A 25,022-nucleotide genomic window follows, 5' to 3' on the forward strand; every position below is an offset into this window, starting at 1 on the left:
AGCAAGAGTAAGAATGGGGATGCAAAGGAAGTTGTCAAAAAGGAGGGAGTAAGGAGGCATTAGGAGAGGGATGAAGATGAAAGCAGGGGCATGAAAGGGCCTGAAGAAAAGGAGGAGATGGGGTGAAGGGGAAAATGGATGCAAAGCAGAGCTGCAGAAAATAAGAGAGAATTGGCTTCAGAAATGGAGCTGCGAAGGTGAAAAGAGACCTCAGTAGTTGCATGGGATGAGATGGGAAGGGAAGGGAAATGCTAGGGGGTTCATGTGTCAGGAGTGGCCAAGGGGTCACCGAGTGCAGGAAGCAGGGGTGCAGCCCCTAATATTTTCCTATCTTCTTATGTGTTGCAGCGGGGAACTGCACAGAGTTTATAAGGATGGGGATGTGCTGTAGTCCCTATTATAGCCTCTTGATTGAGCTCTTTGACTCCTTCTGGCAGCTGAAAACTGAATGCCCTCAGCAGGCTGGTCAGGAAGATGAATATTTCGATCTTTGCCAGCTGCATTCCCAAACAAATGCGAGCCCCTGAAGAGGAGACAAGAAGAAGGCAGCAAGTGAGCAATAATTTACTTTCCCATGTTCATTGCTTTGTAGCTATAAACATTCTGCATAACACTTTGGCAAAATAGACACAGTTAGGATAGGGAAAACATCAAGGCTGCTGTCAATTTTCTAGCCTGGTTAGTGCTAACCTTTCTTTCTTCTTGCTATACTTATGTTTTGTTCTGTAATTTGAAGTTCCCAATCTCATATCAAGGAAGATACATTCAGGAAGAGGATGGATTGAAGATGAAGGGTCCTGTGGGAGGGGCAGGGCAGAGAGCATCTCCCAGGGCTAGAAGCCAGTCTAAGAGGGTCTAGCTCCCAGTGAGAACTGGGAGGGCTCACTTTTCTGTGTGCAGAATAAGGGTGAAGATTTAATTTTGATAGAGGACCCTGTTATTTCCTTTATTTCTTTTCAATCTTTTCTTCCTTTCCTATTTTTCTTTTTCTTTTCCCTTTTAGATTAGCATGGTTTTTATTGTGTCTCACGTATAAAACATTCAATAAAACTTGATTTTAAAAAATGAAAGGAAAACTTTGGTCAACTGCCCAAATCAGCAATGCAGAAAGGGATTAAGACCATGAGCAAACTGTCCTGCCAGATTTCTCTTTCTCGCAGCCCTGCACCACAGCGGGTACGGAGGGGAAAGGAGCACAGCACGTGTCCTTCAAACAGCACATTCGCTTTCCCACCTCAGCTGGAACGGACCATTGGGAATCTCGGGCATAGGGGATCCTGCTGCTGCTGCGAATACAGCTTGCCTCCCTGGCTGCTTAAGAGTGCTTCTCTCCCCTCCACCTTTCTCACTTTCTCACCCACCCCTCTGCCTTTCTCACTTCCTGGTTTTTGCGGGACTTCTGAAGAATGCATGCTCCAATCGCATGGCTGAATCGTTCCCTTAGGGTAGCAGCCAGGCAGGGCAGGGCGTTCGCTCCAAGGGTGGATCGAGCACTTGGATGGGGAACGAAAAGTAAAAAAAGGAGGGGAGAGGAAGAGGCGGGAGAGGAGAGAGTGCCTTGAGCATCAATTGTTAAGGTATTATGCTTCTGTGTGTGACTTCTGCGGACACGCACAAACGCGCCCTCGCGCAAACTGGCTAACTTGCAAATCAGCCCCGTAATCTCCTCTCTGAAATGAAACATTCCAAGCAGAGAGGCTCATCGGCAATCCAGTAGCCTTTCTGAGAAAGGGAAAGGTTTTGTTTCCGCCTGCAATCTATTTATATGGAATTGCACAGTGCAAACGGCAATGCTAGCTGTTTATGCTTTTCCTCATGCGATGTGAATAGAAATATTGTTTTGCAAGGTGGAATAGCCTTTGCACAGAGAAAGAGGGAGGGGGGAGTCCAACGCTTACAATTCGAGCTGAAAACAGGCTGGTAGTCAACTAAGCTTTACTCAGAGTAGACCCATTAAAATGAAGGACTAAGTGAGGCCCATTAATGTCAACAGTTGACCTTCTCTGAGCTGACTACTGTCCAAAGTTTCTTTCAGACGAATAGAGTGTGATCCTGGGTCCTAGTATGGCTCCACTGAAGGAGGGAGAAACATAGACTCTGTTGATGTGCGTGAGCTAATTGAATATGAAACATTCACTGAAAGCAAAATCTCTTTTAAGAATAAAAGTCCTATATGTTTCCGAAAGGTCATGTTCATGCCTTAGAATCTAAGGTGGCCCCCAGATGTTGGTGGGTTCCAACTCCCATCAGGCCCAGATAGCACAGCCAAAGGCAAGGATGATGGGTGTTGTAGCCCAACAGCATCTGAAGAGCCTACGAAAGCAAAGCAGGTCTGGTCTGATCAGATGTTTTCAAACTTGCTGTATACTCTGTGCCTATTGAACCAATGATATCTGTAGTCATTATTTAGCACTTGAATACTGAGCAGTTAGGCATAATCTAATCCACAAATATCCTTGCAATAATCAGGTCAGTCAAGCCCCAAGCCAGTATCCCAAGACCCAAGCATATCTGTGGAAATAGTTGAGCTCAGTTTCCTAAACCCTTGTCTGATACCATCCAGCTACACATATTCTGGAAACAAAAGTTACTGAAACAATTTGTTGTTCCATACCTATATATCTCAATGAAAAAACATGTTTATTAAAAGCTGACTATTTGTTTTCTGTTTCTATTTCTTATTTTCTATTTCTTATTTTCTCCCAGACTTAGAAAGATTGTCCACCAACTGGGAAAACCAACGTCTCTCAACTTTCAATTTCCCTGATTCTAAAATTGGATTTATTTTTTGTTTGTTTTAGTGAATCCATCGCACTAATTTTCAAGATTAGTGAAGCACACAGCCAAGGACTCTGTAAGCTATATGTGCTACATATATAGTAAATGTATAATAAACAGATAGCTGGAGGTCTTCAGAATTTGTAGCACTTTTAGTTGAGGTGGTCAAGTACCGTATATGCATTTGGAGAGTGCCCCTAAATTCCATACTGACAGACACTTCAGGTGATTTACACGAATTGCATACTTTAGTAGTACTTTGGTCTGCTTTGTTATGTGAAGTATCACAGACTGTCAGAAATTATCTAGGTAAATGTTTTATCTGTGTTAACAAGAGTTCTTTTCTTTTGAAGAGTTGGAAGTATGTCTACAATAGTGTTGTGCAGAGTTGCTTTTTAGCCTAACATTTTTGTCACACCTCTTATAGTATGAACTAGCATCAAAAACTGACTTTGATGAAATTATTACTGAGTCTTCTTCGATTAAAGCTAGAAAAATAAAGTTCTAATCACATGAGACTTCATTGAGGAGATTCCTACTTGAAGCCAGAGTTGAATAAGAACTTGTAACGTGACTTGTGAATAATGTTAATAGTTTTCTTATTTATATCAACCAAATAACACAGATACTGTGAAAACAATGCCGTTTTACATCATATAGTATTATAATATAAAGTTATCATTGTGAAATAAATCAGTATGATATTTTTCTACATTTCATTTAGGCCTATCTGTATAGTGTTTTACCACTTAATTACATTAAAAAAACTGTCAACTGCCATCTAAATGCCATTTGCTTTCCTGAAACCTTTTATTAAGACATAATAAATTAAATATTCTATTTTCTGGGAAAGAATTCAATACAAGGTGAAGTGTATGAGGAATTGAATGGCACAGGTTGGGGTGGGGTGGAGGAGAGGCAGAAAGAAGAGCTAATTTGTCCGTGGCTAGAGAGCGCACTGATCACTGCAGATGGTGACAGCAGCCACAAAATTAAAAGACACCTGCTTCTTGGGAGAAAAGCAATGACAAACCTAGACAGCATCTTAAAAAGTAGAGACATCACCTTGCCAACAAAGGTCTGTATAATAAAAGCTATGGTTTTCCCAGTAGTGATGTATGGAAGTGAGAGCTGGACCATTAAGAAGGCTGATCGCTGAAGAATTGATGCTTTTGAATTATGGTGCTGGAGGAGACTCTTGAGAGTCCCATGGAGTGCAAGAAGATCAAAACTATCCATTCTTAAGAAAATCAGCCCTGAGTGCTCACTGGAAGGACAGATTGTGAAGCTGAGGCTCCAATACTTTGGCCACCTCATGAGAAGAGAAGACTCCCTGGAAAAGACCCTGATGTTGGGAAAGATGGAGGGCACAAGGAGAAGGGGACAACAGAGGATGATATGGTTGGATAGTGTTCTCAAAGCTACCAGCATGAGTTTGACCAAACTGCGGGAGGCAGTGGAAGACAGAAGTGCCAGGCGTGCTCTGGTCCATGGGGTCACGAAGAGTCGGACACGACTAAACAACAACAACAAGGGAGCGCAATCTGGACAGTTCTGTCAGGGGCGAAATATCACCTAGCTATGGCTCTGGTCCCAAGCCACCAACTCAGAGATCCCCTTAACTTGCCACTGCCTTGCCCCATTCTGCTGACCAGCACTGCCACTACAGCCAGAAAGATGCTCCTTCTGCTCTGGCCCACTTCCTCATGTGCTGCTGCTGATGTCATTTCCTGGAAGCAGACCAGTAAGCACATCTACAGATCACAACGTAGCTTGGTCTTCTGCGTTTACCTGCACCAAATGGGAGATATTCTTCTCTGTTCATGAATTGTCCATCCTTGTCCAAAAAATGATTTGGGTTGAACTCTGCAGGTGTCTCCCATTGTGTTGGATCAAGAAGAACAGAGCGTAGATCGGGAACAATAATCGTCCCCTGCAAATAAGAAACAAGTGACTTGGAATGCATTCATATCAATACTTTTTTTTTAATCGTCCCACACTATCCCAAGACTAATCATTGCAGAGACTGATCTGAATTATTATTATTATTATTATTATTATTATTATTATTATTATTATTATTATTATTATTATTTTGGTGGGTGGCTTTGTATTCATCACTGTAAAAACTTTCTGTACAGGCAGGAACACAAGAGGACTTTCCCCCACCTCTTTTAAAATGATAGCTCACAACCAGGCGGAGACTTCTGGCCACTACATGCTCCTCCCCTGCCACAATTGCCCCATGGAATGGCACTTGCTGATGGTGAAACATGTCTGCAGATGGAACTCCTGCTCTTGCCCTTCAGATTTTTGAATAGTTCCTGTACAGCTGGCAGCATCTCTCAATATGAAACCTTCTGCTGCTCTTTGCTCTTGGGCTACAGGAGTGCAGCTGTATCACACTGTTATACCTTGGGAATGAGAAAACCATGCAGCTTGAAATCCTTTGTACATTGCCTAGGGAACCCCAAAAAAGTGGCAAATTTAAAGCGCTGCATCTCATGAATCACAGCATTGGTGTAGGGCAGTTTCTTCTTATCTTGATAGCAGATTGAGTGAGCAGAACCTATGACATCTTCTATTTCCTTGTGCATTTTATCTGAAGAGAATGATGGAAACAGGTTTATTGTGAATACTGCATTTTATTTCAGTTGGACATTTATTTCCCTTGAACATATTCCATAAATCTCTGTGAATGAGTCCCAGGTTCTTGCATTCAAAGCCCACCTCGTCCTCCAAAGAGTTTAAGTCAGTCTATATGGTTCTTCCCCACTCTAGATCCCAGGTAAGAAAAGGTTGAAAGAGAAGCTCATCTCAGTAGTTTCTGGTTGCCAGAACTGTCTGGATTTGCTGAAGGGCTGGGATCAAAGGCTGTCATATATTCATCCTCCACCCCCAGCCCTCAATATTTCCTGTTTACTTACACTGGCATGCTTTCGAACTGCTACGTTGGCAGAAGCTGGGACAGAGCAACAGGAGCTCACCTGTCTTATGGATTCGAACTGCCCACTTTCTAATCAGCAATCCCTAGAGGCTCAGTGCTTTAGACCACAGTGCCACCCGCATCCCTCATGTAATGGAGCATGGAGAGGCAGGAATGAGGCTCAGTCACTTATCTCACAGCAGGGGCATTCTTGTACATTTGCTGCATAAAGAAACTGCTAGCAGATTTGCAAAACAAAACAGGTACAGGTTGTGGTATGGTATCAAACTGGAGGGGGGAATGTGTTGATTCCTGCATTGCAGGGGGTTGTATTAGAAGACCCTTGGGGTCCCTTCCAACCCTACTATTGTAGGCTTCCTTATGACAAATGACAGAGCATTGCCATGAAACTCATCTCCAACTATAAACCTCCTAGAGACATTTTATTCTGTTACTTGACTATTCTGCTCATTCAGTGAATTTAGGGCAAGGCCCATGGTTTCCCCCCAGTCCCAGCTTTCTGGACATTTTACTTTTTTCCATCTGTTAATTATAGGTTCTAGAAACTATGAAGGAAAATGTTGGTGGGAAAAATATCTTTCCAGACATGAAAGTCAAAAACATTTAGCTTATTTCGATATTGTTTACCTTCCATAATTTACATGATAAACTCACTTTTAACTCTTTCCAATATGAAACCTTTAAAGAACTATGCTCCACCCTAGTTGTCAAGAGAAGCCCTGGCTCTCCTCTCTCACCTTGGATATCTGGATGACTTGCCAGGAGGAGAAGTGCCCATTGCAGAGAACTCCTAGTTGTGTCCGACCCTCCTACAAAGAGGTCAAAAATGCACTGGGCCAAGTTTTCTTCATCATAGGTGGACTCTGGGTCATTCCTGCTCTGGTGTTGAAAATGGGGAAAGTGACATGTCATTTACATGCATTACATTCTGTCCTTCAGCACTTTATCTTCCTTCCCCCACTTATTACCATACCACCCACACATGCTTCATGAGAGGTGGGGTATCCTCTTATAGTGCCTAAGGTGAAATGGGAAGCTGCTGCCACCCCCACCCCCCGCTGTTGCTGCCCTCACTCGCTGGATCATCACCTTTTCGTGATGAGTGGGCTTGCAAAGAATTTACCTGTCGCCATGACAACTCATGCCATCAGAACAGAGCCTTACTGCGAAGACTGTTCATTGGTCAGTGTGCACTGATCTACAGACGTAAAACAAATTCACGTACAGGCGTCTTCCAAAAAACCCATCCCAAACCAAAACACCCAAAGTCCCATGGTGATCAGCATATGGTAACAGGGGCAGGATTGTGAAATCTGGAAGCCCTTAGTCATGAAACAGCACATGGGCAGTGGATACAGATTCAGTCATTGTGACTCAAGGAACAAGGCAGTTGAGCAGCTCGGCAGCAGTATCCATGACTGAGCAGCCCTATTTAGGATCTACTCTGCTCGCTCCAAAAAGCGGGAGGGGCTAGAAAAGGTGCCCTAACCATAGTCTGCCTCTCTTTTTCCCTGACTGGATTACCACGCCCAGTGGCGTCACCACCCAGCGGTGGTAAAAGACAATTGAACTTTGGAACATGGAATATATGGACAGATATAACACAGATAATGAGCATCCTGAACACAGAACTGCCATCATTGCAAGAGAGATGTGACATTTTAACATCAATATTGCAGTGCTTCAAGAGACTCAAAGAGCAGGCAAGGGACAACTGAAGGAAGAAAAAGGAGGCTACACATTCTTCTGGAAAGGTCTATCGGAACAAGAAGGTCAAATACATGAGGTAGGCTTCACTATCAAAAACAATCTTGTAAAGCTCCTGTCAGAAGTCCCTACCAGACTTCTGGTAAACTCACCAAAAGCCAACAGGCTACTATTACCAACACACTCGTTTGACAGAAAAATAAATTTAAAACTTCATGGAGGCATCCTCAGTCAAACCACTGGCACCTCTTAGACTATGTTATTGTCTGTGCTAAAGATTTCCATGATGTGCTCCTTACCAGAGCTATGACGAGTGCCGACAAATGTTGGACAGATCACCGACTAATACGTTCCACGATGGCTATCAAGATTATACCTCAACACAGGCTTCAAGAAAGGAAACGAAGGTGCAAAATGAACACTCAAGCCCTTCAAGATACCATTAACCGGGATTTCTGTATCTTATATTTTATCCTTGGCCTTTTGCCCCCCCCCCCCAATAAACCTAGAAATTTCTTTCTGCCATTTTTTAAAACATTCATCTTTCACAATTACTGGGACTGATTAGAAGAGGAATAGCATTTTAGGCAGCACAGTCATTTTAACCGCCACTCTTTTTCCTAACAGTGAGAGATATTTCTAAAAATTTTTCATAATTGTCTTTGTATAAGTTTATATTTCTTGATGTTAGCCATATCCCTAAATATTAAATATTTAACCTTTTTATGGACTTCTATCTCAATTCCAATTTTGCTCCAATTCCATTTTTTCTTCGTCCTTCAAGTTTTTAACTGGTAGTTTTGTTTTATTCCTGTTTAATTTAAATCCTGCCACTTCCCCAAATTTCTGAATCTGCTTCCAAACAACTCTTAAGGACCATCTGCTTTCAGAATTCCCTGATAACATCGAGGAACACTGGACCAAGCTAAAAACATCCATTATTGCAGCCTGTGAACAAACTATCGGATAGCAAACCAAGAAACACGAGGACTGGTTTGATGAGAAAGACAGGGAGATTGAACGCATGATTGACAAGAAAAGGAAGGCCTTTCAGATCTGACAAAGAGAGAGAAACTGTGCCACTAAGAAAAAACAACCTATGCCAATGCTAAGGCTGAGGTTCAAAGAGGAACCAGAGAGCTAAAAAACACCTGGTGGATTAAAAAAAAGGCTCAAGAGATCCAGTGCTTAGCTGACACTCATGATGCACAGAATTTCTTCAAAGCCACAAAGACCATGTATGGGCCAATAAATCATGGCATATGCCCCCTATGCTCAGCAGACAGTACCACACTTCTAAAAGATAAAGAAGCTACTGCACTGCACTGGAAAGAACATTACCAAAATCTCCTTAACCGCAACTCCCCCATAGCTGCTGAGGTCCTCTCACAAATTCTTCAAAAACAAGGTAGAGATGAGCTTGCAGTATCTCCTAATCTGGGAGAGTTGTGTGCAGCCATTAACCAAATGAAAAACAACAAAGCCAGTGGACCTGACAGAATACCTGCTGAAGTCTTCAAAGTGGGTGGAATTGAACTTACACAACAACTTCACAAGCTCATCGAAAAAATCTGGGAGAGAGAAGAAATCCCAGCAGACTTTGGGGATGCCAAAATTATCAATCTCTTTTTAAAAGGTGACAGAATTGAGGCCGGATTTGGACTACCTTTACCTGTTCACAAGTATTCTGTGCATCCTAATAACACCAAAAACAGTTAGTAACAAGTAATAAGCAATGTTACCATAAGTATGTTTGTTAATAAAAACTGTTTCCTTGCATAAGGGTCATGCCTTAGTTTTTCACCACATAATTGTCGCAACTCCCTTTTTTGAAAAGAATAATTGGCATAAAAATGTGACAATTATGTGGTGAAATATGGCACTTCCCACTAAACATATTTAACCATTCTTTTGTCACCATAATAAGCATTGTTCAAAGAGGGAAAGATGAAAATATATTTTGTCCTTTCTAGTATATGAAGATGGATGAGACAGGGATTTGAAGTCATAGTTAACTTAAGAATATTTTGTTTTGGATTTTCTGTTTTCTCAGTCCACATTTGAATGTCAGATAAACATCAATCCAAAAAATGCTCCAAAGCAAGACCCCATAATACACTTAAGTTTCCACTCCTTTACACTCACATTTCCTAGACATTTCTATATTTGCTTATGGATGGATGTCAACCCACTTGAGCAACTAAATTGACTATGAGAAATATTTGGAGGAAACTCAATGTGATTTTCAACTGAGATTCAGAAAAAAAGATACAGTGGTACCTTGGTTTTCAAACAGCTTAGTTCCCGAACAACTTGGAACTTGAATGCTGCAAACCTGGAAGTCAATGTTTCGGTTTGCGAACTTTGCTTCGGAAGCTGAATGTGCTCCTGAGCTTCCATTTTCACTGTTGCGCTGCTAATTTGTCCCCCCCCCCCATTGTAATCAAAGCCTTCCATTTCCGATTGAAGTGTCATGAGGTGATATTTGGAGCTTATATTTGGTGCTTTTGTTTTTGCTATTTTTTTTGCGGTTTTGTTTGTGTGGCTTTTTCATCTCTGTGACTGTAGCTTGTTCTTCATTTTATGATTGATTGATTGATTGATTGATTGATTGATTGATTGTGTGACTACGGAAATGGATAAAAACCCACCATCCAAACAATGACTATCATCAGTGCAGGTAAGAAAGAATTTTAATTTTAATTTTTATCATCCACAATACTGTTTTATTTATTTTATAGTACGGTACAGTGATTACTGCTTTCATTTTATGAATCAATGGCCTCGTTAGATAGAAAAACTCACGTTAAATTGCTGTTTTAGGGGTTGTTTATAAAAGTCTGGAATGGATTAATTCGTTTTCCATTACTTTCTATGGGAAAGCATGCCTCAGTTTTGGAACACTTTGATTTTGGAACAGACTTCTGGAATGGATTAAGTTTAAGAACCACGGTACCACTGTACTGGTTTCCAGGCAATAATAATAATAAAAAATTTTTATTTATATCCCGCCCTCCCCAGCCGAAGCTGGGCTCAGGGCGGCTAACAACAATCAAATAATCCCACATTCTAAAAACATTCCATTATAAAATTAATTAAAATCAAATTGATGGCAACTGATAAGCAAAATTCTGTGCAGAATGCCAGAGGAGGGAGTCAGGCTGCGCCCTGACCAAAAGCCTAGTGGAACAGCTCTGTCTTGCAGGCCCTGCAGAAAGATGTCAGGTCCCGCAGGGATTAGCAAGGGATTAGTATTCACATATAACAGGGAATATAATGATTCCTTGAATGAGCTGCCTACAGTTTTGAAGCAGATACTCATTCGCATTCACATTTGTACATGAAAATATCTATCCTTTCCTAGCTATTTTAGTAGATGCCTATGGAAGGATGTCAACTCACTTTAGCAATTAAAATGACTATGAGGGAATTGGAGGGGGGGCAGAGAGATATATTGGTGCTTGGCAAGAGATTAGTATTCACTTATATTTATTTATTTTTTATTAAAGATTTCAACATAACAATTAATCAAAAACATATCATCCTCATTCCCCCCCCTATTTTCCCCTCCCCGAAAAGAAAACCAGCCCTCCCACCCCCCCAGACTTCCCTCAGCTCCTCTCTCTGTTCACTCATAACATGGAATATAATGATTCCTTGGATGAGCAGCATTCGGTTTCAAGTAGATACTTACTTTCTCCATCTGAAGTAGATAGAAATCAATGAGATCCTGTGGCTCATGCACAGACTGATTCTCCTTATGCTTCTTTATCTCCTCCTTTGCAAATGAATGCACCATCTCCACGCAGGAGAAAGCCTTCTTGTGGGGCCCTGGGAGATGTTTCATGAGCCATGGTAGCATTTCATAAAGCTAAAGGAAAGATAGCAGAAATGCTGCCATTACCATGAGGAAGCTTGTTCAAACCATTTGTGCTTTGGAATTGGACTTAAAAAACATGATCTGCATTATTCTTCAGGGCTAGCATATTAGTTTGAGTCTCACTAAGAAGAAGGAAGGTGTCTATAGCTTCTCTGGCATCCCACAATGATTGGATTCTGTGATTTATCCCTAGCTGAAAATGTGAAAGAAAACTATGGCTCAAAATATTTTTCCAGCTCCCTGGCATAATTTCAAAACTGGGCACAATCTCAGGACCTCTCCTGGAACAAGTTAGTGCCCGTTTGTGGTAGGTGGGGGTGGGTGGAAATAGGGTGTGGGGGGATATTCAAGTAAGTTTCATGAGTCCTTTTTTTTTTTTTTTTTTTTTTTTACAGATTAGGAATGGAGGTAGAAATGTGGAGAACTGAACTTAAATTTGAGGAAAGGGTTTAGTTGATCATCCAGAAGGGGGCTGCTTTCCTCAGCAATAGCTATAGTGCTTGAGTTGCTGGTCTCTCTTTCATTAAAAAAAATTCCAGCCAAGTGGTGGCTGCAGGGGCCTCACCATGGATGCCATCATGATTGCCACTGCTAGGTGGGTATAGAGTAGACACATTTAGTTTTCCATGATGGCAACAAAAGGATGTAATTCCCTTCTTGAGAAGATTATTTTGTTCACCTCTGTTCCCTTTGGTGGGCTCTAGATGACCTGTTGTGAAGGTCATTGTTCCATTTTTGTCCCATCTTCCCTCTAAAGTGTCTCCTGTGGTGGACAAAGTCTTCTTTTGTTGCTTTTTTATGGGGGGGGGGGGTTGGTGTGTTTTTTATCTCAATGATAATCATGAGCAATGGATCAGGCTGTGAGATAGTAAGTGGCCCTTATCTCAGATCAATTTAGACCTGATCTCACTTCTCCAACCCTCTATCAGAATATTGATTTGTGGTATTAAGGCCCTTGGGAGACCTGTTTGGCAGGAATGGAAATGACTACTCACAGCATAACCAAAGCTACATATAAATTGTAGGATAAATTCTATGGCTTCCATCAGCTTCTGGAACCGTTCATCTTCAAGAGCAAACTGGTGCCCAAAAGCCACAGCACATATCACGTTGGAGACTGAAGTAGCGATGGGCATGGAGGGGTCAAGTGGCTGTCCTGCAAAATAAAGTTATACTAATGTTAGCTCAACTGGTCCAGTTCATACTGAGAGTGGGGTTTCATGGTGGCCAAGAGAAACTGCTGGGATCTCCATTAGGAACCAAGAAAAGCATATCACATTCCTTTCTAAAATGGACAGAGGTAGGACACAAATATATCTCCATATGCCAGCTCAGCACCATCACTGAGCATCACATACCCTTTGAACGTGCAAAAACCTCCACGAGCTGATGGGCCTCCTCTGCTACTTGCTGCTCCATGCCTTTCTTTTCCCGCCACAGCTTCTGCAGAGTGACTACAACAAAGCGTCTCTGTTGCCTCCAGGTGTGACCATTTGATAATCCAATACCTATGAAAAATCAGTGAGAAATAATTACAATCATACCTCGGGTTAAAGTCGCTTCGGGTTAAATATTTTCAGGTTGCCTCTCACGGTGACCCGGAAGTAACAGAACAGGTTACTTCAGGGTTTTGCCACTCGCACATGCGCAGATGCTCAGAATGTGCACTTTACAGTATCAGCAAAAAGTGAGATTTCTCGACAGCTCTACCATTTTGATTTTTGAAGAGAAAACTGGTATCTGATACAGTGTGATGTCGACAAGTTTAGATCTTTCCATGGAAGGCCGTCACGATCAAATTTCACTTCTCATTTGGGAGACAAATCGATGGCAGGTGTTGTAGAAGGATAAAGGACTTAACTTGCTTCTGGCCACCCTAACCTGATGGGTCAGTTTCTCAGCCAGAGCAACAGACCACACCAGAGCATATCATGAGTGTATTGAGAACCCTGCTGTACAGTGTCAACATTTAGCTTTTTGTAAGCAAGCATTTATCAGCAAAATAGATGCTTTGATTCACCAATTCTTCCTAGCAAAGCTGAGAAGGGAGCTGGGTTTATCTATGTAAACAGTGGTGATTTCTGCAACAAAGAGTGAACTTGTAGGTATCACCTGAGTTTTCTCATAACAAACCCAATTCAGTTAAGGGACTTCCATGAAGAAAGATGGCTGACTAAATGTCTACTGCCAACACCCCACCGACAGAGATGATTATGTGGTGATTAATGATAGCCAAGATATAAATCTACCAATTGAACTTTCACTTGGAAAGCAAGCTATACGCTGGCACAAGAAGAGGCAATTATTAACAGGCAGAAAACAAAACAAAAAGCATGTTTTTATTATTTGCAACTAAGAAATATTCTAAACTGCTAAGGTTGATCCGATGGCCAAGAATTCTCATTTTATATTACTTTTAACTTCTTCGCCCCTTTGGTGTAAATGCCAACTGCAAAGTGAAATTTACCTCTCTGATTGTGGGAACGAATATGCTCCTCTATTAAGGAGACAGATGCAGATTTTCAAGGCAGACTGTTAAGGTGGAGAGTGAGTTGTTAATAAGACCTCAGTATGGTATAAAACAGGGTGTAAAATAATAAATATACAACAAGTAATTAACTATGGATTAGTTTTTAATATTGTATATGACTACAGTGCAGAGATTCCTGTTTAAATAGAAATGAAGGATTGGTTTTTAAAAAAAAAACATGGAGGAATGGTTGGAATTTTTGGGGAGATAAAGTCAACATACTGGAATGGAGGAAGACTATTGGGTACACACATGAAGGTGATATCTGGCTGGTGAAAGACCCTGTGTGAGAGGCAGAGAAGGAAAGATCTCCCAGGATGGGAGACTGGGGCAAGAAAGGGAAGCACCCAGGTGAGAGCTGGGAGGGTCCACTCCATTCTGTGTGAGACAAGATATAATAATAATAATAATAATAATAATAATAATAATAATAATAATAATTTTTATTTATATCCCTCTCTCCCCAGCTGAAGCCGGGCTCAGGGCGGCTAACAACAATAAAACAGTACAACAGTACAACACAACACAACACAACACTCTAAAATCATTCATTATAAAATTAATTCAAAGCAAACCACTGGCAACCATTGGGCCAGAGCTCCACAAAGATTGCCGAAGGAGGGAGTCAGGCTGTGCCCTGGCCAAAGGCCTGGTGGAACAGCTCTGTCTTACAGGCCCTGCGGAAAGATGTCAAGTCCCGCAGGGCCCTAGTCTCTTGGGACAGAGCGTTCCACCAGATCGGAGCCACAGCCAAAAAAGCCCTGGCTCTAGTTGAGGCCAGCCTAACCTCTCTGTGGCCTGGGAACTTCAAGATGTTTTTATTTGAAGACCGTAAGTTTCTCTGTGGGACATACCAGGAGAGGCGGTCCCGTAGGTACGAGGGTCCTAGGCCGTATAGGACTTTAAAGGTTAAAACCAGCACCTTAAACCTAATCCTGTACTCCACCGGGAGCCAGTGCAGCTGGTATAGCACCGGGTGAATGTGATCTCGCAGCGAGGACCCCGTAAGGAGTCTCGCTGCAGCATTCTGCACCCGCTGGAGTTTCTGGGTCAGTCTCAAGGGCAGCCCCACGTAGAGCGAGTTACAATAATCCAGTCTGGAGGTGACCGTCGCGTGGATCACAGTGGCTAGGTCAGGGCAAGAGAGGTAAGGAGCCAACTGCTTAGCTTGGCGGAGATGGAAAAATGCCGCCTTTGTTATAGCTGCAATCTGCGCCTCCATGGAAAGGGAGGTGTCGAAGATTACACCCAAACTCTTAACCTATGGTGCTGGCACTAATTGCACCCCCGCAAGAGATGGGAGTTGCCCCCCAATCCCATATCGTTCCGTCCCAGCCACAGGATCTCTGTCTTCGAAGGATTTAGCTTCAACTGGCTCCCACGTAACCATCCAGCCACAGCTTCCAAACATCTGGTCAGTGTGTCTGGGGCCGAGTCAGGATGGCCATCCATCAACAGATAGAGTTGGGTATCATCAGCATACTGATGGCAACCCAGCCCAAAACTCTGGACAAGCTGGGCGATGGGGCACATAAAGATGTTGAAAAGCATCAGGGAGAGTATCGCACCCTGAGGTACTCCACACACCAAGGAGCAGCGCGATGACAATTCCACCCCAAGCGCCACCCTCTGTCCCCGACCATAGAGAAACGAGCGCAGCCATTGAAGGACTGTACCCTGGATCCCCACGTCGGTAAGGCGGTGGTCCAGGAGTTCGTGATCAACCATGTCGAAAGCTGCTGACAGATCTAGAAGAATCAGCAGCCCTGATCCAGCTGTCTACGAAGATCATCTGTTAGGGCAACCAGAGCCGTCTCAGTCCCATGACCAGCGCGGAAGCAGGACTGGAATGGATCCAGAGCCGATGTTTCATCCAGAAACCCACCAAGCTGTTCAGCAACTGCTCTCTCAATCACCTTACCCAGGAACGGAAGATTCGAAACCGGGCAGTAATTGGTTAGATATAAGGGATCAAATGATGTTTTCTTTAAGAGCAGGCGCACCACTGCCTCCTTCAGTTCCCCTGGGAATGTCCCGGTGCCAAGGGACAAATTGATGATATTCCCTAGGAGGGCCCGCACCTCATCTGGACACGCTCTAATCAGCCAAGACGGGCACGGGTCGAGAGGACAGGTGGTGGGCTTTCCAGCTCAGAGGAGTCTGTCCACATCGGCAGGGGATATCCGGTCGAAGTGGTCCAATACTGGACCCGAGGACAATCGAGGGGCCTCCAGTTCCTTTATTGTATCCAAATAGGCAGGGAGGCCATGGCGGAGCAACAGGACCTTCTCCGCCAAAAAAGCTCACAAATGCCTCACAGCTGTGTGTCAAATTGTTATTTAATTTTGGCTGTCCCTCAAGGGACGTTAAAGACCTAATTATACTAAATAATTGCGCCGGGCGAGAGCTAGCGGATGCAATGGAGGCCGAGAAGTAAGACTTCTTAGCAGCCTTCACCGGCATCTCATAGGTTTTCATAAAAGCCCTATAAGATGTTCTTGAGGCTCCGTCACGGGCACCCCGCCATACTCACTCTAGCCGTCTGAGGTCCCGCTTCATTTTCCGGAGCTCCTCGGTAAACCAGGGAGCCCGGTTTCTGCGGGGTCGCAGAGGGCACTTAGGTGCGATCTCATCGATGGCTGGCAGGAGCTGGATATTCCAGCCCTCAACAAGCTCAATCAATGAGTCACCAGGGGGAGCAAGGTCCCGCAAGGCTTGGCGGAATCTATCAGGGTCCATCAGCCTCTGTGGGTGAGCCCAAATCGGCTCGCCACCTAAGCAGGGTGGGCGTGGACAGTCAACCCTGGCTTTCAGAGCTTAGTGATCAGACCATGGCACCTTCATTGAAGGAGACATGATCAAATTTATACCTACGCCAAAGATCAAATCCAGCGTGTGGCCTGCTTGATGTGTGGGGCCCGAAACAAACTGGGAGAGCCCTAGTGTTGCCATGGAAGACACCAGGTCCAGAGCCTGTGAGGAGGGAGTGGTATCAGCATGGATGTTGAAGTCCCCCAATACCAATAGGTTAGGGAACTCCAATGTCCAGCCGGCCACCACCTCCAGAAGGCCTGACAGGGTGGCTGCTGGTGCGCTAGGTGGCCGGTACACCAGACAGCCAAGATCTCCTCGGAGCCTCACACTAGGCCAACACATTCAATGCCGGGGATCGATGGTGATGGTAGAGCCCTGAAAGGACAATCTTCCCGGATTAATAATGCCACCCCTCCCCCCCGGCCCACAGTCTGCGACTGGTGGAGGAAGGAGAAACCCGGGGGCGCCATCTCTCGTAAGGTAATTGTTTCCCCGTTGTGCACCCAGGTCTCTGTCACACAAGCCCGATCGACCCCCTGCGAGGTAAAGAAATCTCGCAGGGTAGCGGTTTTGTTGCCTATAGACCTGGCATAGCACAGCACCAGTGACGGAGGTGAGTAATCCTTGCTCACCCTACCCTCGTCCCTCGGGATGAGGCACAGATTGGAAGGGGTAAGAGCATATCCATATCTCGATCCCCTTCGCCTATAAGATTCACCTACCTTTGAGACAGGGCTTGGCATTTCTTTCTCTCTTTTACTTTTTTGTTTGTTTGTTTAGTTAGTGTTGCTGAAAAGTTTCAATAAAAAAGTATGGAAAACCAAACAAACCCAATTCAGCCAATTTTTCGACACTGTTTTTAAGGATATAATGTGTGGTGTCAACCAGTTACTACTTCTACTGGTCCAGCTAGACAGGTTTGGGTTCTTTTACTGAGGGTGAATTCTGCACCATATTTTTGACAAGACGTAATGCATCAATGGTGGATATATTCTGCTTTGTTAATTCTTCTGCAACGCTGCCTGAACACTACTGCATTATTTCTGTCTGTGGAAACTATATTGCAACGAAAGTGGGACAAAAATAAGTTTGTGCATTTGTAGTTTTCAGCAGAAAGTTAAAGGATGTGACAGAATGGAAATGAAACTGTATGATCACCTCAAAATCTTTGCAGGCATAAATAGTATTGACAATGGAGTTGGATATAACCACCTTGAAAGTATTATGAGCACAAATCATTATGAATGTGCAATTAAAAAACGTTTTCTGGAGGAGCCCTTAGCACCAGTAATAAACTGTGGAGTTAGTGAAAGGAATTATTGGGCAAGCCAGCCCCACAGTAACTCACATTGTGTCTTTCAGAGTGAATGTCCCTGTTCTTTGGAACTGCATTTAGAATATGACTCTGTACTTTCCAAAAAAGAGGAAGACATTTTTCCCCCAACAAGCTCTCCCAGTCGTGTACAAAGGTCACTTCAATAGGTGTATACCTTGTGTTGTTTTAACCCATATTTAGTTATTGTTGATTTTTGTACTGTTTTAAAATCTTTTATAATAAATAATAATAATAAATTTTTATCTATATCCCACCCTTCCCAGTTCAGAAAACTGGGCTCAGGGTGGCTAACAACATGGCTATCAACAAATTTAAAACACTTAATTGATGCAGCCAAAAACAGCATAAAATACAGTATAAAACGTGAATAACAATAAATTCAGAATTCAAAAATCAATTTAGGGGGGAAATCCAGCCAATAAACATTAGATGATCACCAGGGCTAGCTGGCTAAATTAGTCCTATTTGGGCCAGAGAGGAGACCAGGGGAGAATTAGCTGTGGGATCCCAGAGCGGGTAATCTTCATAAAAAGGGGAGGGGAGGGGAGGAAGGGGAATAAAAGACCAGGCTAAATTCAAATTGAAAGCCAGGCAGAATAGTTCTGTCTTACAGGCCCTGCGGAAGGAAGTTAAATCCTGCAGGGCCCTGGTCTCATGGGACATAGCATTCCACCAGGTCAGAGCCATCACTGAGAAGGCCCTGGTCCTGGTGGAGGATAATCTGACTTACTTAGGGCCTGGGACCTCTAAACTATGATTATTCATAGTTTAAACTGCTTTTATATCTCTGTAAGTTGCCTTGAGGCATACATGCAAAATGCAATTCATAATTTATAATGATGATAGTAACTATGTGATTGCAAAGTTCACATGTTATATTTGCCACATGAGTCCATGCCCAAAACATGTTGGAAGAGCTTGTTGAGAGAAGCAGTGTGTTGTGTTTCTTAGAGATGTCATAATCAATCAAATCTTCACACGTACTGAAGCCAGGTTTTCATGCACCCAAATGAACGTGTCATTTGATAGCATGAGGACTAGCCACTCTGGATGACCTTAGCCCCTAGCTCCTAGCTCCTAGGAAATGCATTTCCCGTTGTGTGCAGCAGTAATAGAGAACCTTTGTTCTGTTTTTCTGGACAGCCCTTTAAGTGTTTCATCTTCAGAAAATACCAGTAGAAATTCTTATTCTTCACTACTTACCCTTTCCTTTTATCAGAGTCCTAAGTAAAGGAGTCTCTGGTCGCTCATCTAATTCTTCAGAGTGGTCAATGAGCGCTTCTTTCACTGCTTGGAATCCAGACAGTACTACAATGGGTAGATGTCCAAACCATATGGTGTAAATATTTCCATGTTGCTTTCCCAGCTACCATTTGGGTCAAAAGAGAAGAGAGGAATGATGTGTTCAAAAAATGCAGTTGGATATTTCAACTTAATATGAGAACGTCATCCTCCCTCACCTCTGCAGTTTCTCACTATGTGCAGTTCTCTTGCTATGATCTTTCCCCCTCCTCCTCCTCCTCCCCTTCCTTCCTTCCTTCCTTCCTTCCTTCCTTCCTTCCTTCCTTCCTTCCTTCCTCCCTCCCTCCCTCCCTCCCTCCCTCCCTCCCTCCCTCCCATAATTCCAACCCATTTGTTTTACTCCCTCCGAGCCATGTTGCCTCTGCCTAGGATCAGAGCAGCAGAGACACTTCATAGTAACCAGCCCTCCTGCGACAGACAAGAAGATGCACAAATCGTTGCCAGAAAATGATCTTGCCACAAACTTTGTGTGTGCAGGGATGTGGAACCTGTAGCCCACCAGATGCTTTTGAACTAGAACTCCCACCATCCCTGACTATTTTCCACGGTGGTTGGGGCAGATGGGCTTTGTAGTCCAAAACATCTGGAGGGTACCAGGTTGGCATAGGCTGGGCTAGAGTCCTGGGTCAGGTTTCAGACCCACGGTGGGTCACAGCAGGAGCATCACCACCATGCAAATATATGGCAAGGAATTCAGATGATACATGTCTGGGCTAGAGATTATTACCAATTCCAATGTTTTAAAAGTTAATATGTTCGTATCTGATGGCTGACTAATTTTGTATTTTTTGAAGAGTTTTCGCTGAAAAAGCTCAGAATTGTATTTAAGAAACAAACAAATAAAATAAATTATGGTCTGACAAAGAGTAAATGCTTGCGGAGGAGGCAATGGAAAGGTGCCTGTTCTGTTTGTCTCTTGTCTTCTCTAGTTACACGTGAGCTGCTGCTGAGAAAGGCTGATGTGCTCCTACTTCATTGCCAGTTGAACTTGTTGCCCTTCCATGTGTTGGAAGGGGAGAAGTACACAGCATTCTAGGCCAGGGATGTCCAACGGGTAGATTGGGGTGTGTCTGTGGTAGATCTTGGGGGGCCCCCGAACCCCCCCTGAAAGCTCAAGAACTTTGGCTCCCTAAAGAAGCTCAACAAATTTGGTAGATCACCGCCAGTTTTTTTATAGTGGGAGTAGATCTCAGTCTCTTGAAATTTGGACATACCTGTTCTAGTTCATGTCGCAAAATGCAATAGAACAAAAGGAAGATAAGATCAAGAACATACTGTAATGAGCTGTTTTATTAATTCAGCTTCTTGTGTTACACAATGTGTTTTGGAGATGAGTGCCCTTCAACCAGCAGCTATGAACGACACACATAATGACATTAAAACTAGTATAAAGGGGCAAGATTCTGATTAATACTGAAAAGCACAAAACCAGACAAAGTAGGATAATGGCAGCATGAGTAGCTATGTGAAATCAGGGGAAAACACAAGGCAACATAAAACGTATTTTCTATGGGTCAACTTGTAAGTGGTAGCAAGACTTCATTTCCAAGTGAAATTAGTTTCACAGCTTTCTAAATGACTCTCTGAAGCTGATTTCACAGCCCTGCCCTTGTAATCTTGGAGAGAGTATTACCTGGAGATTAATACTTACTGTAGGCTTGCCATACATCAGGAAAATTCCTGACATGTCCTTACAGGAATCGGCAAAATGTCAGGAACACCCAGATGTATGGCAACCCAATGAAAAAAGCTCAACAATTTCCTAAAAAATGGCAACCCTAGTTTACCGCAGAGATCCTTTAAGAAGATTTTGGTATTTTAGTTTATAATTTGTTTTTTATAAGTGCTTCTAGTTTGAGTGAAAAAGATTGAATAGGGCATGGAGGTTAGTACCTGTTGAGAGGCTGCTGTGAATGAATGCTGTGGTCTGTCTTTTTTCTGTAATAATATTTTATTCTTTTTTCATATAGAAAGTTACATTTGTTAACCTTGGTAACCTCAAGGTAAGATTACTTGCAATGTGTGTTATACATAGGGCTGCCTCTGAAGACAGTTCGGAAACTTCAGCTAGTGCAGAATTCAGCGGCCAGGTTGCTCACCGGAACAAGAGCAGATTACATCGCTCCTGGTCCGGCTACACCAGCTACCAATTAGTTTCTGGACCCAATTCAAAGTGCTGGTTTTGACCTAGAAAGCCTTAAATGGCTCAGTACCACAATACTTCAAGGACCACCTCTTTCGATATGATCTTACCCAGACCCTGAAATCATCTTCTGAGGCCCTTCCTTGTGTTCCTCCTCCATAAGAGGTCCAGAGGGTGGCAACACAAGATTGGGCCTGCTCTGCAGTGACTCCCCATCTGTGGAATGCTCTCACCAGGGAAGTTCACCTGGCAAAACCTTCCTTTTTAACTAGGCCTTTGGTTGATTTCATTGACATCCTATGCCCTTTTAAAATCTTATTTTTTTCTGTGGGGGCGTATTATTGGGTGGTTAATAATAATAATAATAATAATAATAATAATAATGTTCCAATTAACAAAACAATTGGAATATAGAAATTTTCCATATAGAAAGTTACATTTGTTACTCAACAATTATACAGTGGTACCTCGGGTTACACACACTTCAGGTTACATACGCTTCAGGTTACAGACTCTGCTAAACTAGAAATAGTACCTCGGGTTAAGAACTTTGCTTCAGGATGAGAACAGAAATCATGCTCTGGCGGTGCAGCAGCAGCAGGAGGCCCCATTAGCTAAAGTGGTGCTTCAAGTTAAGAACAGTTTCAGGGTAAGAACGGACAGGTTAAGAGGCTAATGATGGGAGTAAATTAACCTCCCTAGTTTTCCCAGGGGATGGGAAAATGCTGCCTCGTCCGCAGTTGCCAATAAATCACCCCCGAGTTCGAAAGAAGGAGGGGGTGGGGGCACTGGACGGAAAGCCCTCGAGTGTGTTTTTGGATCTCCTGGACGCTACTTCTGATTGTGATCCTAGTTGCATTGCTCAAGATAAATAATTGGAGAAGAGTAAATGCACATGTTTCGAGCGAAGGAAAGGGTGTACTGATTGCTAATTAAATCGACCACTGAGAAGCTGAGTGACGGGTTGGACTGAACAGAAGACTACATCAAAGAATCACAACTATGTCGGTATGTTGAAACGGATCGGAAAGGGGGGGAACTTTTCACTTTTTCAATATGATTTAACTAACAACCCCTCCCCAAGAAGAACCACCACATGACTGATAGTAAGTGAGATGGGAAAATAAACTGTGTGGAAATTATCAACTAAAGGCTCTGTTTTGCGGAAGATCTGGAAAGGTACAAAAGGTTTCTGGATGACGCAGTTCTAATTGGGAACCGCCATTATGGGACTGACTTTGTTGCAAGATTTACAGTCAAAGGGGGAGGGAGCCACTGTTCTGTTATCATATCTGAATTCTACATTTGATTTGGGAAGAACTCCCCTGGAAAGGCTGATTTATGGAGCAACTGGTCTGGGAAAGTTAATGAGCAGACGCTTAGACTGTATTTTATGGGAACTGCTGAAATGGCGCCTGCCGTTTGAATAGGACTTTTGGATCAGCGTGAAAATCCACACAGGACTATAATAATGTTTGCTTCAACTCGCTTGTGGAGATAACGCAGAGGTTATTAAGAAGAAAAATGTTAACAGCAAGAAGATTGGAAGACGGGATTTGTAAAGGATAACTACAAAGAGATGGAAAGATGGGACTTGTGAACATCAAAGCAGCAGAAATATGAGATGATTGGACCCTTTCTGAACTCAAAGCATAGGTACCCCCCCCCCCAAATTAAAATTTGGCTAAATATTTGGAGTTTATTATGTATTGGTATAATTTGGAATTAATGTAATATGATTGGTTTGTTAACTGGAAATTTAATAAAAAATATTTAAAAAAAAAAAAAAAGAATGGCCCTCCGGAACAAATTAAGTACTTAACCCAAGGTACCACCATATTCCAATTCAACAAAACAAGTGATTTCCCACTCACCCAATATCAATGTTTATAACTCGAATTACATACGATTGCATTTTAAAGTTCCATCTTATCTAATTTGATCCTCTCTAACATGTTTCTTAATATATTCTGCTGTTTTCTTGCAGTTTAAACCCCACTGTGGTCTTTGCATATGGGAAATAACTTTTTATATAGACTGGAAAGGTTTTCTAATCTTCTTTAAAAGATTCTAAATTTGTATCTTTTATCAATTTTTGTCATCTCTGCATATTCCAAGATTTTCATAAAGCATTCTTCCTTTGAGGGTGTTCTCTCCTCCTTCCTCAGTTTAACAGCATACAATAAATATTTTTGATCTGTAGTTTTTAATGCGTATTTTCAACTATTATATGGTTTTGTGCTTTGCAATATTAATAATAATACTATTTACATTATTACTATTATTTGTATTTCTTACAGCTTCTGACAACGGAGGCTTATGGCATTTACCATTTTAACCCATGCCATCGTTGAAGCTGAAATATCACAATTGTTGGGGGAAATAGATAAAACAATTGCTGGCATCGGACAGAGTTATTACTAAGCAATAAGTACCTGAATGAGAGTATTTTCATCAATCTTGAATCCAAACCTCCATGTGGCTCCAATGAGAGGAAGCTGGAGAAGTCCTGGAGGATAATGCCTGCGTGACCAGAGCTGTTTCAGGTAGTGCAGAATCAGAAGAGCCACCAGCAGAGCCCATACCTCCATCCTTCTCTTGCTGTCTCTTTCTCCTTAATTTTTTCTAGGTTGCCTGGTCAGGTTCAACTCTCTTTCTCTAAGGAGTTTTTGCTTTCATCAAAGACATCAGCAGTATTCTCTGTTTTTATATGCTCAGTTATTAAAAAGAAATAAGCAACAAGGGGTGCGACACCATTTGTAAGTAGCCTTTGAATGTGATACAATCAAACACTAGTACAATCAAATGCTATAATCCTTTTAATATGTGTCATGCAGATGTGACGAAGTGTGCTTTATATCAGGCACATTTAACTCCCAAGAGACTGTGACCTACTTCCAGTACCCTGAGAGTCATCTGGTATTTAATATGGGTATCTTTCCCTCTTATGGAATTGCTACTCCTTGTAACCTGTGCCTTGGGAAGGTACCAATCTGATGTAGGCATCAAAGCCTTCAGAAAGAACTCTGAGTTCAAGCTCTTATTAATCCAGCAATGAGGGCCACGATAGTAAATGCATTACAATTGCAAAAGCCAACAAACTTCTACCTGCAGTTGAATCGAACCACAGTGCAGTACAATTGCTACTTCCACAGAGCACTTGCTCGTTGCAATCCATCAGGGGTGCCAACTTGAATAAAATATGAGGAAGGGGGCAAGTGAGCCCCACCTCATATAATCAATCACATAATGTGGCTCATGTCCACCATTAGAATGGCAATTGCCATAAATTTGGGGGAGCCAGGACCCCTCAAATATTTTAGAGGGGCACTAAAGGGAACTCAGCCCCTAGTTCTTCGTTCCTAGGTAACCCATTTCCTGTTGAGTGCAACAGTAATAGAGAACCTTTGTTCTGGACAGCCCTTTAAATGTTTTCTCATAGTCATGAGGAAAGGAGTCTGTGGTTGCTCGTCTAATTCTTCAGATGGCTAGGCAGCACACCCCTAGAGATGCCTCCTGTTGGCATTCCACTGCCCAAGGCAGCTGTCATAGCCTGCCTTGTGGGTGGACCAGCCCTCTGCTTCA

The 25,022-nt window shown here is 42.8% G+C and overlaps 1 protein-coding gene and 1 pseudogene across 1 annotated transcript; both read right to left on the reverse strand.

Annotated features, from left to right (window-relative positions):
* Positions 1-260: 260 nt before the first annotated feature.
* LOC144327930 (cytochrome P450 2J5-like) lies at positions 261-24,028 on the reverse strand. Its single transcript, XM_077929671.1, has 9 exons — positions 23,873-24,028; positions 19,196-19,358; positions 12,671-12,820; positions 12,308-12,468; positions 11,127-11,303; positions 6,463-6,604; positions 5,193-5,380; positions 4,570-4,711; positions 261-523 (listed from the first exon to the last, which is right to left on the reverse strand). Exons 1-9 carry the CDS (start codon positions 24,026-24,028, stop codon positions 336-338), a joined length of 1,467 nt encoding a protein of 488 aa, XP_077785797.1. The 3' UTR covers positions 261-335.
* Positions 15,118-18,048, reverse strand: LOC144327983 (uncharacterized; annotated as a pseudogene).
* Positions 24,029-25,022: the final 994 nt, after the last annotated feature.

Source organism: Podarcis muralis, chromosome 6 (assembly GCF_964188315.1).
Source record: "Podarcis muralis chromosome 6, rPodMur119.hap1.1, whole genome shotgun sequence".
Lineage (NCBI taxonomy): Eukaryota > Metazoa > Chordata > Lepidosauria > Squamata > Lacertidae > Podarcis > Podarcis muralis.

What these genes read in the sequence shown, in the direction of transcription:
- LOC144327930 (XM_077929671.1), bottom strand. Translation starts at nt 24,028, where the DNA reads ATGGAGGTATGGGCTCTGCTGGTGGCTCTTCTGATTCTGCACTACCTG. An exon ending in GACTCTGATAAAAGGAAAGG is followed by an intron (nt 12,821 to 19,195) that starts GTAAGTAGTGAA and finishes GATTTTTCATAG; the next exon opens with GTATTGGATTATCAAATGGT. An exon ending in TATGTAGCTTTGGTTATGCT is followed by an intron (nt 11,304 to 12,307) that starts GTGAGTAGTCAT and finishes TCTTTCCTTTAG; the next exon opens with CTTTATGAAATGCTACCATG.